This window comes from Acanthaster planci, unplaced genomic scaffold, assembly GCF_054643075.1.
Source record: "Acanthaster planci isolate LZ-2023a unplaced genomic scaffold, COTS_SCS Contig36, whole genome shotgun sequence".
Classification (NCBI taxonomy): domain Eukaryota; kingdom Metazoa; phylum Echinodermata; class Asteroidea; order Valvatida; family Acanthasteridae; genus Acanthaster; species Acanthaster planci.
In genome coordinates, this window is record NW_028257660.1 from 66,537 (window position 1) to 82,150 (window position 15,614).

Genomic DNA, 15,614 nt, shown 5'->3' on the forward strand with positions numbered 1-15,614 from the left:
CCCAGCGTATGCACAGCATGTACTGTACAATATTATTTCGAGTTGGCCAGTTGAATGATTTCGATCTTTAGCTCAGATGGAAGTTAACAAAATCGGTAATTTGGGGGCATAATCTCAGCTAAACCGTTTTCCTGCCTGGTCAGGATAAAAAAATTGATATTGACATGGCAGAGGTTATGCAGGAATTATTCTCAGATGCAAGGAAACACCGATTTTCGACGATTCCAAATGTCACAGATGACGGTAAGTTTACCCATGAACCGAACAAAATCCAATGCGTTACCAAGATCGAGGAACGCCTTTGTGTTCAAGCCTCACTACTCTGGGAAGGGATGTAAACGATTTTTAACTTTTGTACTAGGCCCAGGCCCATATGCATAGCCCAACAGTACGCCTGAAATAATATTACTCATATTAGGTATTTGTTTGGTTGATTTTATAGAATGTATCTCTAGGTGCTCTTTCTTGATATTATTTTGATTTTCCAATTTGCAGATGTCATCAGCGTTTGGGAAAATGTTTCTGCTTTTGTTGAGAGACACATGAATATGCAAAAGGTAGGCTGTAAATTTGGATTAACTAAATGAATGCACCGTCATTGTTAAGTAAACTTTGTACTTTATTGCTTTGAACTAGCCTACTTGTTATATGAAGGAAGTGGACATGAATATAAGAAACCATAAAAGAGGCCTTTAGTTGCCTTTAGTTAAAAAAATGTGTTTTCAGGAGAAGTATTTAGGCCTAATCAGTTTTGTAATTATTTTTAATTCTCATTGTTTTCATTTTCAGGGAGTAAACATTCCAGGCCTCGGTACCTTTACCTTCACACAGAAGAAGCTTGACATCGGTAACAACAAATTTATTCTCATCCAGCGTCCGGTGTTCAGTCTATCTGAAAAGTTTGCACAGACCCACAGACTGGACTACGCAAAACATTTCACATCAGGTATTAAAACAGTCAGTTCTTTACTTAACAGTTTCAAACACCTTTACCAGCTGATCAAGTTATAAGTTGGTTTGTTTAAAAAAATTATTTTAAGTTAAACTCCAATATTTAACCATCTAATAGGGCCATAGTTAGAAGGTCCAAATTCAAGAGTTTATCAGCTTGAACCATAATTTCTTCGGTAATGTTAGAAAGCTGTTGATGCGTTTCAGTCTTTAATTCTGCGTATCATAATTATTTAATTACAGGTCAAATTCCAATTGTCCAACTCAACTTCACTGTTCTATCTGCGGAGAGTCCCTTTGACCGTGATACAGTTGAGAGATGTGTTAAGGAAGTGTTACTGTCATTGTCACGGTCTGTACAATCCAACCGCAATGTGGAATTTACATTTACTGGCATTGGTCGTCTGGCCATACGAGATGGAAAAGTCAAAATGAAATTCTACAAGGATTTCTTGAACATGATGGATGGCTCGGGAACGTTAGCAGAGGCCTTGAAAAATGTAAGAGACGAAAAATTGTCAGTTTGACAAAATCTTAGTATAAAAGCACTTTCAAAGTGCCTAAAATGAATTCTATAATCAATTCAGTAAACTTTCCACATTATATAGATTACTGAAGTGAATACGTCACACGCACAATTAGTGTGTAAGAGGCATGAGCGCATGAACCAGCATGTGAACCAGCACGCGCGCGTACACCATTCATTTGCACTGCACTTTCTGGTTCAAAGTGACGTCACACTTCGGTACTCTATACTATTAGGGAAATGCGAGTTTATTTATTGTCCTTAGGGACACAACTCTTGCTATCTGATCTCATATGCAAAGCTAACCTTTCTTGTTAACCTTTTAGATACACAATTGTGACATATTTGATTGAATCACTATGCATGATTGTGCAACCTCGTAACAGCATAGCGTTATAAACCAGTCATGCAGTTGTAAGCATAAGTAACCTTGTTTTGCTTCTTTTTTGTTTACAGAGACCAGACACGGCTGATTCTGTTTTGTCTAGAGCTTCTACCTACAGACCTTTAACAGGAAACACACTTGTGTTACCCAGGTGAGCAAGTGGATACTCTTTCAGATCTTGTTTTAGAGGTTTTCATGCTATGTCTTTTTTCAGGTGTCTTAGGAGTGACTTGGTCAGAGAAAAAATTACTTCATTAGTTTCTTTAAAATGTTTAGTCAAGGAATATTGCAGGACTGAGTAAATTACCAAGTATAGCTTTCTGTAAATTTAAGAATAATATTTTTTGCTTGTGTTTGCTGTTCACTGTCTAGAATTTCCCAGGGTTCCAGCAAAGGCGGATTAGCTCTGGAAAACGAGGAACCTCTTAGAAAAATGCCAACTATAGATGAGGATCAGGAGGTCACAAATAGAGAGGTGGAGCTCCAAGAACAAGAAGGGGAGGAAAATGAAGAATTGGTCCTGAATGAAGGGGAGGAACAAGGGAATGACGAAGAAGGCACAGATGGTCAAGAGGGTAAGCAGAATGGATGAAAGTGGGTGGGAGAGACATGAGCTGCAAGATTCAAAAATAAGGTGCAAGCACCAGCAACCAGGAAAAAACTTGGGCAAAGACAGGAACAGAAGTTCCTGTACACAAACTTGGCTGTGGTCTCGTATAAGAGCTAAGGCAATTTCTTGGCCTGCTATCACTGATGGAAACTTCAGTATGTATTTCTTTTCTTTTCAGAACCAGTCACTGAGAAGAAAGTCTCACTGTCTCGTACTCCTTCACGTCAAGTGGCACCTACTGCTAAAGCAACCGGCATCAGCCTGATTGACGATCTAACTTTACCCACCCCTCCCCGTGGGATCAAAGGCAGCAGTGTTACCCCTTCACCACCCAGTGGCAAGCCCACTTCCCCAAAAGGGAATCTGACGCCGCCCTGCTCACCTAAATCTAGATCCCCAGAGAAGCAGGCAACATTTGCTGGGGCTGTGGAGACGAGGGAGTTTACACCTCCAGGGACAGCATGTGGGCACAGAGCCGGCCAGGAATTATGCTACTTGTGTCATCAACGAGCTGTGAGGAATGTCCCAGTCTCATTCGAGGCCGAGAGGAGACGTAAGGAGCAAGAGCAAGACAGACTTCTACAGCAGTATCAACATTTAAAGGACACTGAGGCAATCGTCACTGAACAGGTAAGAGGTTGTAAGAGGTTTGGGCACCTGTTAAGACCTTACCATACCCCTCCAAAAATCCAGCCACGTCATTGAAACACTTATTCAAATCACTTGCAGATGTCGATACTGAAGATATTTCAACTACAGAGCTTGCTAAACCTCACCCCAAAACGTTTTCCTAGTTTATACAAAGAAGCAAGAAATATCACCTACTAGGTTTTTTCATGCTAGTGGTTTTATTTTTCAGGCCCAGAATCTTGCAAACAGGCATCACTCACAGAAGATAGCAGCATTCAATCTTGGAGTCAGCGAGGCAATCAAGAACAAAAAGAAGGAACGCCAAACAGATTTCCATGTGAGTCAAGATGAATGTCTCATTACCATTCAAATGAATGAAGAAAGAGAATGGGTTCATGTATTTGCCTTTGCTAATCTGTACAATTTTAAACCATAAACTAGAAGTAGATCTGCACTAGGAGTCAGTGTTCCTGTAACGATATATGTACAGCTCAAATAAAACCACCACCAACTGAACAGCAAACTTTTTCGTTCCCTTTCTATAGAGATCTTATATCTTCCAGCGACGCTGCCTGACTCCACCACGGCACATCAAACAGGAAGAATATGCTGATCAGCTGGCAGAGCAGGTTGAAGCAAAGGCAACCAATAAGATTGGCCGCAAACATGATCAAGAATTCCTGGAGAGATTAGAGCAAGTGCAGCTGGCAGAAGAGTAAGTACTGTAGTAGACCCAAGCTTTCTTGTATAGGAACGCAGTTAAATTGTTCAGATATGTGTGCCCAAGTTGTATTACGCTTACTTTGTATTTGTATTCTTTTTCAGACTTGCTGCTCAAAGAGAACAATATCTGCGAGACAAGGCAGCTCAGACAGATATGTACCAAAGAGCTCTCTCAGCACAAGTAAGAGGCATATCAAATGTGTTGAATTGAATCATCTGATACAGCTTAACAATTTAGAATCCTATGACAACAGACAGGAGGGAATTGTTACTGTAAAGAGTTCGATGGCCAACTGACTAGCTGATTAACTTTCTGGAAGGCTAGCTGGCTGGCATGTTGACTCGTTTTTGGGGCCACCTAGCTCCTCATTTGCATTGCTAGCTAGTTGACAGGACAGCCCAAGCTTGATTTGCTGGCTGACAGTTTTTGTGCATCCTTGTATCATGCTAACCATTCATATACACATATCCTTTTCACATCCTCCTAATTTACACCTGTAATACATTCACAGTTCATCATATCTTTACATGAGTTTTCACCTTTTCATTAATTTTCATATCCTCATTTAACACCACCTCTCTCCTCATCACCTGCCATCCTTTCTCCATCTTTACTGTGCATCTTCCCTTCCTCCTTACCACCCTCATTTAACACACCACCTCCCATAGATTCACATCCGGGACAGACTTGTCAAAGCTGCTGAGATGGCTAGCCAAGATCAGCAAGGTTACATAGATAGGGCTGGGGGTTCTCCCAGCCAGAGAGGGTTGATCAGTCCACGTCTTCTAGGGCCTTTGAGCCTTCCTGTACCTAAGATCATTCTACCATTCTCTAAGATGGAACCACTTAGGCTTAAGCTTCCAGATCAGCGTACGGTAGGGAGTACATTGTAGTTGTTAAGCTATAGGGTTTCTTGTCACAGCAGGAAAAACTATTAACAGTCAGCTGATAGTTCAGGATTAATCTGTTTGTTGACCAGAGTAACTCTAAATTAGTTGACCTGATATCAATGCAGGTTATTCATATAGGTTAGTTGAAAGTGCCCATTCATTAGTTACCCTTAGAAAAGTTGACTATATACATGTATGAGTTGATCAGCCTTAGGTTTAGGTGACCAGAAATAATTTGGCTCAGAGATCAGCCATCAAAAGTGCATTTGATCCTACATTACACTGTGTACTGTTGGATGGACCAGATCAGTAATTGTTCCCAGTTAAACATAATTGATTAGAGTTAGTTTACCACAGTTTGCTTGTCAAATGCTAGTACAAATACACCTGTAGTTATAGTTCTATAGCTGTAGAGCTATCATTTTCCACAAGTGAATGATTAAAGTAATAACCTCTCGTTATTCCATCCAAGGTTCGTTTCAAGCCTCTCCCTCTGCCAGCAGCTGTGCCCGACTCTAAAGAACCCATCTTTGGTAAGAATGATGCAACCAATGAGCAACTAGCTGATAAGCGTCGTCGGGCCATTGAAGTGTACAAGGAGCAACTAAATGCAGTAGAACATTCCCGACGACAGAAACTGTTCAATCATCTAAAAACACAGCGGGAAGAAATGGATATACTAGACAGGACACGTCGAGAGTGAGTTGATTTCGTTTTTTTGTCTTCAATCAAACAAAAGCTGTAAAAACCAGTGCTTCCTTGAAATAAAGTTACCTTAACTTCCATGGGGCATATGAAAAATTGTATTAATATAGAAGGTGTAAGACTGTTTAAGTTGACAAACTTGATAAAACTTTCACAGTCAGTGAGCATAAAGAGATGTGCGGCATTTGTGCAAAGGTAACTTGTATGCAAATGAGAGACTTAAGTTTCAGTGTGCGTAAGCTGGTTTACAATCAGTCGTTGTTTATTGTACACGTCGTGTTTGTTATGTGGAACTGAAATGCAACTTTTCTTTTCAAAATTTGGTTAATATAGACTCATAGAAGACAGGGCCAACCGTTACAATGATTCTGTCAAAACTCGCAAATCTTTGGAAGAAACTTGGAAAGAGGCAGCCAGTCTGAAACGACAACGCGAAGAGGAGCAGAAACTACGAGCTCAGAGCCCAGGAATCCTGATGCATGAACAGTGTGAGCATTATCATCGTTGTGACCAATGCAGACGTCGTCTTGGCAACTGTGGCGAGTCTAATATTTGGAGTGAGTCTCGATACATTCCAGGATCAAGACTCATGGTATAACCTATCTATAGGGTATAAAAACACTACATAACACCCAAAAGTAAACTTACAAAAACATTGTGAGATGCAGTAATTACAAAACTTATTCATTATATGCAGGGTAACAAGCTCTTTTCTTGGAGGGGGAGGAATTTTTTCTTGGGGAAGGGGAATTTTGATGAAATCTTTTCAGTGAATGAGAAGAATGCTTCCTTTACACCTCTGAGGTTTGGATCAAGCTACTTACCTATGTGCAAATTTCTAACTAAAAAATATTGTTTCCAGTGTGTTTATGGATTAAGGGATTGTTGTGAACTCACTATTGACATTTGCATGGTTTGGGAGTGATAGGCTGAAACCACAAATTTCTATTTCACTGCAAATTTTACAAGTGCTGGAACACTAAATAAGGACAAAAGGCCATTTTAGCTTTTTCATGTGATTAGTAAGAATTCGAAGTACAAATTGCTTGAAGGGGTAGTATTACGAGATACTTCTGTGGTGTGGAAGCATTGTGGGATTTTGTAATCTCACCAATAGTTCTTAAAAGTAAGCAAGTGTAACTCATAACACGAATCATGGTCCTTTACACACTTAGCACAACTTTGTTTTATTCTAAGGCACCATAATGGAAATATGTAACACCACAATTTTTGGAAGAATTCCTTTGAAATGTGACCATTCCCTCGTAAGAATAACTTAAGTCAAAGTTTCTCCAATTCAAAGCACATAAAAATGAAAAGCATGGTTTAAAAGTGCATGCTATTTTTTTATAGGATGAGATTTTGTATAAGTACACAGGAATATTTCTAAAGCACTGTACAAAGGTTTTGTAAATACATGTAACAATTCCATACATGTAATTCAATGTCTGTCTGCTTAATCCATATTTAGTGATATTTTGGGGAGAAGCAGAGAAAATCAGCTTGACTTTATCTTATATTTACAATGTGGTAATTTAATTAAAGATTTTGTACTTTGAAAGTGATGCATTTTGTACCAAGTCACCATTGATCATCGTGAAAGCTGTGTTAAACCGGTTGATCTTTCTCTCAGTGTTCTTCCAAATACATGTATATGAATCCATTCCAATAAAATTCCATTCCTATCACATCAATGCAAACGAGAATTTGTGCCCTATTTCTTTGGCTTTTTGTTGCTAAGATACACATCTTGGAGACCAGAGCATTGCTCAGGGAATGTATGTATACCCTTATAGAGCTACGAGTAACAAAGCGTTAATTAATTACAGAGGGCTGTCGGCTTAGTCAGAACTTCAAATTAATGGAGACAATTAATTTTACAAAATGTCAAAATGCAGTACCATTAGGGACGGGAAAGCAGCCAGGTGATGTAGGAAACTACTTGCTAATGTGTTTGCATTCTCAAGGTAACAAATGATGAAATAAATGTCAACCATGCACAAAACTGTTGATTTTAGATTGCTAACATGGACAGCAAAATAAATGACATCCTAATTTTTTTTCTGAAGACTTTAAAGGCCACTGCTGCGCTCATATGTCAGTACTAGTTATCACATACATGTACTCTTAATTTTATCAAGTAAATTTCACATTGATTTCTGAAAGGCTCTGACTGTCATCAGACTAAATGCAGCAGCAGGGAATATCAAATCTTATGAATTGATTTGTCTTCAGATGCATAATTTGTCCTTGCCTGATAGAGTACTGGCGCGATATATTCATTCCATTACATGTACATGCTGTCTTCACATACAAAAGTATGTGGCACACTTTGGTACTGCACGTATAAAAAAACAGAGCTTTGTAATATAAAACGATACATTTCAGTGCAATTAATAACAATATATCAATATATATATACAGTACCTCTGTGTATAAAGTTGTAAAGAAGTTACTGTTCATGACGTGAATGCATCAGCTATTTTGTCATGGACTCTACATTTACTTGACTTGAAAGACGACACTTGAAGTTACTACAATATATACAACTCAACCTTTGACAATCACTTATAAGCTGCAACAGCACAACCAAACAAACAGGGCATGTATGTCAGCATTTTTTAAAATTTTATTTCCACAGAATAGCCTTGTCAGTTAAAAATCTGCTATTTTGAAGGGCCCTGATTGCATGTTTAATGTTACGTGACTCGTCACTTAATGACTTAATAGTCATCCTGACAATTTTCGTAGATAACACTTTCCTTTCTAGCTGCCTGCAAGGTTTCAACCCAATACGACGTCTAGTTCAAGTGATAAAGTGCTTAAGGCTGCAAGTTTAATGCCATGTTACTTGTAATCTGATGACGTCATTGTCACATCATGTCAATATTCATAGATAACACTTTCCTTTCTAGCTTCCTGCAAGGTTTCAACCAAATATGACATCTACTTTAAGAGATAAAGGCGGCCATGGGACTTGCCATATAATGACATCATCGTCACATCATGTCAGTTTTTGTGTGTATTGCTTCCCGTTTTACTTAACTGCAAGGTTTCAACCCAATCCGACATTTACTGCAGACGATATAGTGCTTTGCAGGGTGCACCTTTAATATCAATGATGATGTCATTGTCACATTATGCGAATTTTCGCGTATAACACTTTGTCAAAAAACCTGGCCAGTTTCATGCCAACTGGGCATGTAGTTCAAGAGATACAGTGCTTTGGAGGTTGCAACTTTAATGTCACATGACTTAACACCTGGTGTAACTTTAATGAGGATGCAACATTGCAGAGTAACCAAAGTAGCACCTAGACAAACCGTGCACAAAGTGAATGAGGTTTTAGGGAGAACAATTATGAAAAATACAGAAGAAAAAAGTAGAAGAAACGGAATGGATTTAAAATAAATTTATATTAATTTAAAATAAATTTAGTTAATGATGGGGAAAGAAAAAACAAAAACTAGATAACATTCGAACAACAAAGGAATTGTATGTGAAAAATAAATAAAATAGCAAAGATTAATCGAATTAGTAGCTAGTAATTAGAATAAAAAAATAAACATAAAACATATAACGAAAAAAAGAGTAATAGCAAAATAATTATAAACAAACTTCAAATGATGGTGATGATTATGCTAAAATTAACAATGAAAAGTTCATGGAAAATAGAGTAAAATATAAAGCAAAAAATAAAATATAAAATGTATGTGTAATAAAAAATAAAACTAAAATTGAATGGAATCAAACACAATTGGTTAAATAAACGTAATTTGAAACTTAAAAATCTGTGACAGTGATTAAATTTAAAGATTAAAGACAATATTAAGGTTAAATAAAATTCAACCATAAGAGATGTTGAGTTTAGAGAGGGACTCCGCCTGCCTTCTTGAGGCAGTCAACTTGTTCCACCCCAAGGTCCCTAGATATTGGAATGTGCATTTGCCTCAATTCGAGCCATTTAACAGCAATCAGATGCCAAATGAATGGGTTTGAGGTTCAAAGCGAGAGTTAAGGTACCAGGGATTAAGTTTTCTAACACACTTGTAGACTTCGTAACGTGCATTAAGAATTAATCTAGCGAGTAGATTGTGCAGTTTAACAAGTCTCTCAAGATTTCTGTTAGAACAACTGGACCTGGCACTCTTCAGCATTTTAAAAATCCAAGCAGGGGAGGCAAGGTTTGGCAGAATGACAAAGAAACCAATTTTGTTCAAGATTTTCTCAACAAAGTTGATAATGATCTGATCATGATAGCGACTTGTCTAGCATTACCCCTAGATATTTAAAACTATTGACACACTAAATAGCCTCTCCGTCTGAAGTAATGTGAATGTCTCCAACATGAGATAAACGATGACCTGTGCCAAAAACCATGAACTTTGTTTTGCTGACAGGGTGAGCTTATGTTGTGAGCTTGTCTGATCAAGGAAATCACGAAGTTGGTTATTTACAGTCCTATTTAGAATCTTAGACACATGTGGGAGAACTGAAATAGGTCTGTAATTACTGATGTCAGTGAGCCTAATAATAGAAATATCAGATTATATCAGTTAACAAAATATTTCAGCTTCAAAGTATCTGTGACCAGCTTTCACTTCTTTTAAGAAAAGAACAGAGCATTTGCGAACAACACCTTTTTCAAGGCACTTACAGTAACTTGTCCTAAAATGAAAGCTACTTGCACAAAAGCTGCAGGACTAAGGCAGAAAATAAAAACCAAGCCTGGGAGGCAGACCTGATGAGATTCAAAGCTGGTATATCAGAACTGTAAGACCCCCCCAAAACATCACTGCTTTAAATGATCAAAATGTTCAGCTAAACTGACTTCAACATTGCAAGCTTCCCATAATGTTTGTTCCCAGACTAATTTTTACCATACATCTACACATGAAAAATTTAAAGCTCATCTTTATCCATTTGAGATTTTTCCTCCATCTTGGCTGGCTCAAGACGTTCCTGGGATGTCAACAGATCATCACTTTGTGCTGTCTTTTCCAACAATGTCTGCAGCTTTTTCTGAAGAATAATACATGTACATAAAATTGTCTTCCTGTCTAAAACTGAAAGTTACAAGACTTTTTTGACTAAGGGAGCATACCCCACACACGCTTTTTGCAGGTTCTATAATGAGGTGGGGCTTAATTGATCAGTTTATTAATCACAATTCCCCCCCCCATTTGAAAATAGTTCCGCTGCCAATATAGCTAGAGTTATAATTAGTAACCATACTTTCAAAGTATATCACAGCAACACAAACTTGCCACTTGAGTCTCACCTCTTTCACTTTACTGATCTCCTCATCAATAACATCAATAAGCATCATCAGCTTCTCCTGGATGCTGAGTGCAAATGGCCCCCCTTCCTCCTTCTGTATAAAAAAGAAAATAAGTCAGACTCCATCAGACTTTAATAAGCTTCAACCTTCACCATTCAATCATTTACACAGCACTGGTTGAGGGCACCATATTAAGTGAAGGTTTCTGTATCAACACCAAAAAACCTGCATGAATTATTTATCGGAAGCAGACAGGACTTGATAATTCATTCAAGATGGAATATAATCACAAAAAACATACCTCAATGGGTAACTTTTCCATGTCTTGCGATGTTATTTTTCCATCTTCATCTGCATCCAATTGTTTAAAGATCTGTAACACAAGAAATAAAAAACTAACTTGCAGTATAGACAGAAATGTAACATGATTAAGACAGGAAGTCAGAAACACAGTAGGATTGTCCTAAACAAAGTCCTGAACCTCTCGACTGCAACCCCCTCCTTCCCTCGATAGGACTGTCCTAAACAAAGTCCTGAACCTCTGCAACCCCCTCCTTCCCTCGATAGGACTGTCCTAAACAAAGTCCTGAACCTCTTGACTGCAACCCCCTCCTTCCCTCGATAGGACTGTCCTAAACAAAGTCCTGAACCTCTTGACTGCAACTCTCTCCTTCCCTCAATGGGACTGTCCTAAACAAAGTCCTGAACCTCTGCAACCCCCTCCTTCCCTCGATAGGACTGTCCTAAACAAAGTCCTGAACCTCTTGACTGCAACCCCCTCCTTCCCTCGATAGGACTGTCCTAAACAAAGTCCTGAACCTCTTGACTGCAACTCTGTCCTAAACAAAGTCCTGAACCTCTTGACTGCAACTCTCTCCTTCCCTCAATGGGACTGTCCTAAACAAAGTCCTGAACCTCTTGACTGCAACCCCCTCCTTCCCTCAATAGGACTGTCCTAAACAAAGTCCTGTACCTCTTGACTGCAACTCTCTCCTTCCCTCAATGGGACTGTCCTAAACAAAGTCCTGAACCTCTTGACTGCAACTCTCTCCTTCCCTCAATGGGACTGTCCTAAACAAAGTCCTGAACCTCTTGACTGCAACCCCCTCCTTCCCTCAATAGGACTGTCCTAAACAAAGTCCTGAACCTCTTGACTGCAACCCCCTCCTTCCCTCGATAGGACTGTCCTAAACAAAGTCCTGAACCTCTTGACTGCAACCCCCTCCTTCCCTCAATAGGACTGTCCTAAACAACGTCCTGAACCTCTTGACTGCAACCCTCTCCTTCCCTCAATAGGACTGTCCTAAACAAAGTCCTGAACCTCTTGACTGCAACCCCCTCCATCCCTCAATAGGACTGTCCAAAACAAAGTCCTGAACCTCTTGACTGCAACCCCCTCCATCCCTCAATAGGACTGTCCAAAACAAAGTCCTGAACCTCTTGACTGCAACCCTCTCCATCCCTCGATAGGACTGTCCAAAACAAAGTCCTGAACCTCTTGACTGCAACCCTCTCCATCCCTCAATAGGACTGTCCAAAACAAAGTCCTGAACCTCTTGACTGCAACCCCCTCCTTCCCTCGATAGGACTGTCCAAAACAAAGTCCTGAACCTCTTGACTGCAACCCCCTCCTTCCCTTGGCCCCATTCATCACTACACCAACATAAGAAGTCAGCCAAGAATCAATCCAGCTTTCAATACCTTATGTCCGATATGTAAAGCCTCCTCGTTCCAAATCCCCCCTTGCAACATTGGCAGCCTCTGCAAGAATAAACAAACGTTATTATCAAAATCGAATAAACAGCGAAATTATTGATTAGGGAAAACATGCCTGTCTGAAAATGAGCTTTTCAATGAAGGAAAACAAAATTTTTTCAGCTTTTATGCATGTATCTACAAAGGAAAACTGAGCTTGCAGTAAGACACTTCACATCTGTTTTGTGTAATTCCAACTTCTTACCTCAACGAGTAGTTCCAGAAACTGACTCTCTACCAGAATTTCCTCTCCTGCTTCTTCCATAAATGTTGTCAAGCTCTGGCTGCCAATGAACAGATGACAAAGGTACAACTAAAATGAACCTCTTATTTGTTATGAGGATTTCCAACTGCTATGACACAAAAACAAAAATAGCACAATTTATGATAGCTCTGATTTCTAAACTTACACCGGACTTTCAATGAAAAGAAGTTCTGGGTGTGTGATCTCCTCTTCTTCACTGTCCATCAATTCATGGTAAAGGAACTTGACATCTGCCAACATCTGCCAATGAAAGCATTGGATCTGGGGCGCCACAAGTCTGAGAGGTTGGAATAATGTTAGCTTTGTGATTCCACCAGATATTGACTGCAATGTTACGATTGATAGAGTTCACCTGATGATACCTGAAATCAATGAAGGAGAGAAGTATTTATAAAACTGGATTGTTCCAGACACTGAACTTGAAAACAGGTTCAAAAATGTCAAAGTGAACACATTTTAGAGAAATTGTAAAAATGGAAATGATTTGGTTTCATTGTTTTCCATTTTGGCCATTGCTATATAGCAAACGGACTACATGGCCTACAGACTAGTGGAAAGTTGAATCTCTAAATCTGAGTTTAACTTGCCAGATACAGGACAAAGTGAGGGTTTTCTTCAGTCTTGTACCTTTAATAATAATCACCTGCATCATTCATAACCATGAATTTTACAGGTACATGTATAAATTTCCCTTATGAATTCTAATAAAGTACAAAAACCTGACATTCTTTACAATAAAAGAGCACTTTTTACCATTTATATGGAATGTAAATGCAATCGCCTGCTTCCAATTTTGCCTCAAAGAACTCAACATCCCTGAATTCTGGATATTTGTTGAAGTCAACTCGATCAACATCAACACTAGAGTAGCTACCTTCAGGGTGATCAAATACAATCTGCAAGAAGAATTAATGGCTTTCAATCATTCACTTTAAAAATGAGAAGGGAAATAAAATTATTTCATTTTTATACTTCAGCAGAAAACAATGTTGTGTACTGACAACAGTCTTAATTTTGTCATGCATTTCAAATGGTTGGAAACTTGGTTATAAAACTTAAGTACGTTGTCATAAAAATTAATTTTGCCTGAAATTTTAGAAAAGTTGGGAAAGGTAACATTAAATTTTATGAAAAATCAATAGGCCAAGGGGCTTCTCGATTTCAAATTATACTTTTCTATTGTACATTATTGTGAAAGGATTAATCAGTAGACATTTCACATTTCCTCTTGTCTGGAGGCAAATTAGTGACAAAGATAAAGGATTTGAACAAATAACTTTGAGTTCAATATAGCATACCTGTTGTCTGTATTTGGTATAGTTGATAAACAGGATTTCTTTCTGACCACTAAACAAACAGTTGATGTTATCAACATCATCATTATGCAAAACAGATTTGGTTCCACCACTGCTGAACCACATCACCTGCATCAAGAAACATGTTTCAAAAAGCTGTTCAGAAGGTTGTGAAACACAGAAAAGAAGAATTTTATAACTAAAGCTGTAACATTCCAAATAACTGTGTAAACATACTGGAAAAAGTATTTATTGATTATCATCAATGCAGGGTAATTGAACTCTGCAAATTGTGTATGATTTAAGTTGACAAAAATGTCTGTATCTAAAATGTTTTAATATAAGTTTTACCGTCTTTTCAAATGCTTACTGTGTCAAGAAAACTTGCTGTGATGTTATCACAATGTAATGGAGGAGGAACCAAAACATCTTTCCTGAAAATATGAAAGAAAAAAATAAATGTCAGTAAATAATTAAATTTACATAATTTATTTCAGTTTTCACTAGATACATCACTCAACCAACTTAATTTGCCACAGCTAATTATTTTTAAACAAGTCACAATGTAATTTCAATGGGTCTACCAACTAGAATAGTTTATATTTCAAAATCTCCAGTCACTGAACTCACTTCAGAAAATCAGGCACCCCTGTGACCAGATATTCATCATGGATTTTGTATCGATCCAGGAACTCGGCAAAAGGCATCCATCTTGCGGGCATGCTCCTATTCTCAATCTTCCTCACTTCAACATCAATCATTTCTTGAGACTCAGGCAAACTTTTCAAATATTCATCACTCCATTGCTCAAATGCTGGTGATCTCCTGGCTCCCCGCCTGAAAACAACTGGCAATGAAGGGTAAACATATTGCAGGAAAAACTCGGTTGGAGAGGGGAACTTGTTTACTTCTGAGATGGGGAGTCGAACAGCTTCTGAACCAAGGGGCTTCAAATGACCTGGCCAGGAGGATGGTGATGGGTCACTGAGGTCTTCCAGATGAGATGGTTCAACCACATCAGCAGTAGCAACCAAGTGAAATAAAAGACTGGATGCATACAGCAAACATATGGTGATCAAACTGATATGATTCTGATCCTTAACCATCATAATTATTATTTGTCACCGACAGTATCTCTATGCAAATCAAGTTAGTCACAACTCCCAATTGATGCAGCTGCAACAAAAAAAAGTAAGCTGGATGAGTTCACGGTCTGTGTCTAAAGTTGACTTAGGCGTAAATCTGAACCAACAACGTAACCAAACTGTACAGGCCCAGGATTGTTTCAGTTCTAGCCGTAGTAAAAGTGTTCGTTACGTATTTACGCGTCCTGGGCATTATGCAAATGACGCACCTCGTTCTTCGCTACGTGGCCTCTTTTTCTCTCGGCCACCTGTTCTATCCTAGTTACGCTTACGCCAGTAAATTCAAAAGCTTCACTCCCTCCATTAAGGCTGGTGCCGATTACTTGGACATTAATTTTTTCCGAAACTTCCGCGTATTGGACACGCGCAGTGCACCTGTTTTCATTTCCTCGTTGAATGCCGCCCTCTAGTCTGGAAACTGAACCCAAAGCCCAATATTATAATGAAAACAG

At 38.7% G+C, this 15,614-nt stretch overlaps 1 protein-coding gene and 1 pseudogene across 3 annotated transcripts; one reads left to right on the forward strand and one right to left on the reverse strand.

The window, feature by feature from the left end:
* Positions 1-20: 20 nt before the first annotated feature.
* On the forward strand, positions 21-7,121 carry LOC147795406 (coiled-coil domain-containing protein 81-like). Of its 2 annotated transcripts, XM_087131962.1 has the most exons (13): positions 21-243; positions 496-557; positions 790-946; positions 1,195-1,451; positions 1,934-2,013; positions 2,235-2,437; positions 2,651-3,102; positions 3,332-3,439; positions 3,648-3,817; positions 3,928-4,006; positions 4,495-4,701; positions 5,189-5,415; positions 5,755-7,121. In XM_087131962.1, exons 1-13 carry the CDS (start codon positions 165-167, stop codon positions 6,017-6,019), a joined length of 2,346 nt encoding a protein of 781 aa, XP_086988088.1. In that variant the 5' UTR covers positions 21-164; the 3' UTR covers positions 6,020-7,121. The 2 variants fall into 2 exon arrangements, with proteins under 2 accessions (XP_086988088.1, XP_086988090.1); XM_087131964.1 differs by lacking the exon at positions 4,495-4,701.
* Positions 6,578-15,552, reverse strand: LOC110974661 (uncharacterized; annotated as a pseudogene). Its single transcript, XR_015423917.1, has 10 exons — positions 14,648-15,552; positions 14,388-14,451; positions 14,021-14,146; positions 13,476-13,618; positions 12,868-13,084; positions 12,663-12,741; positions 12,404-12,463; positions 11,004-11,075; positions 10,703-10,795; positions 6,578-10,443 (listed from the first exon to the last, which is right to left on the reverse strand). The product of XR_015423917.1 is annotated as an uncharacterized LOC110974661 (transcript).
* Between the last annotated feature and the right edge of the window lie 62 nt (positions 15,553-15,614).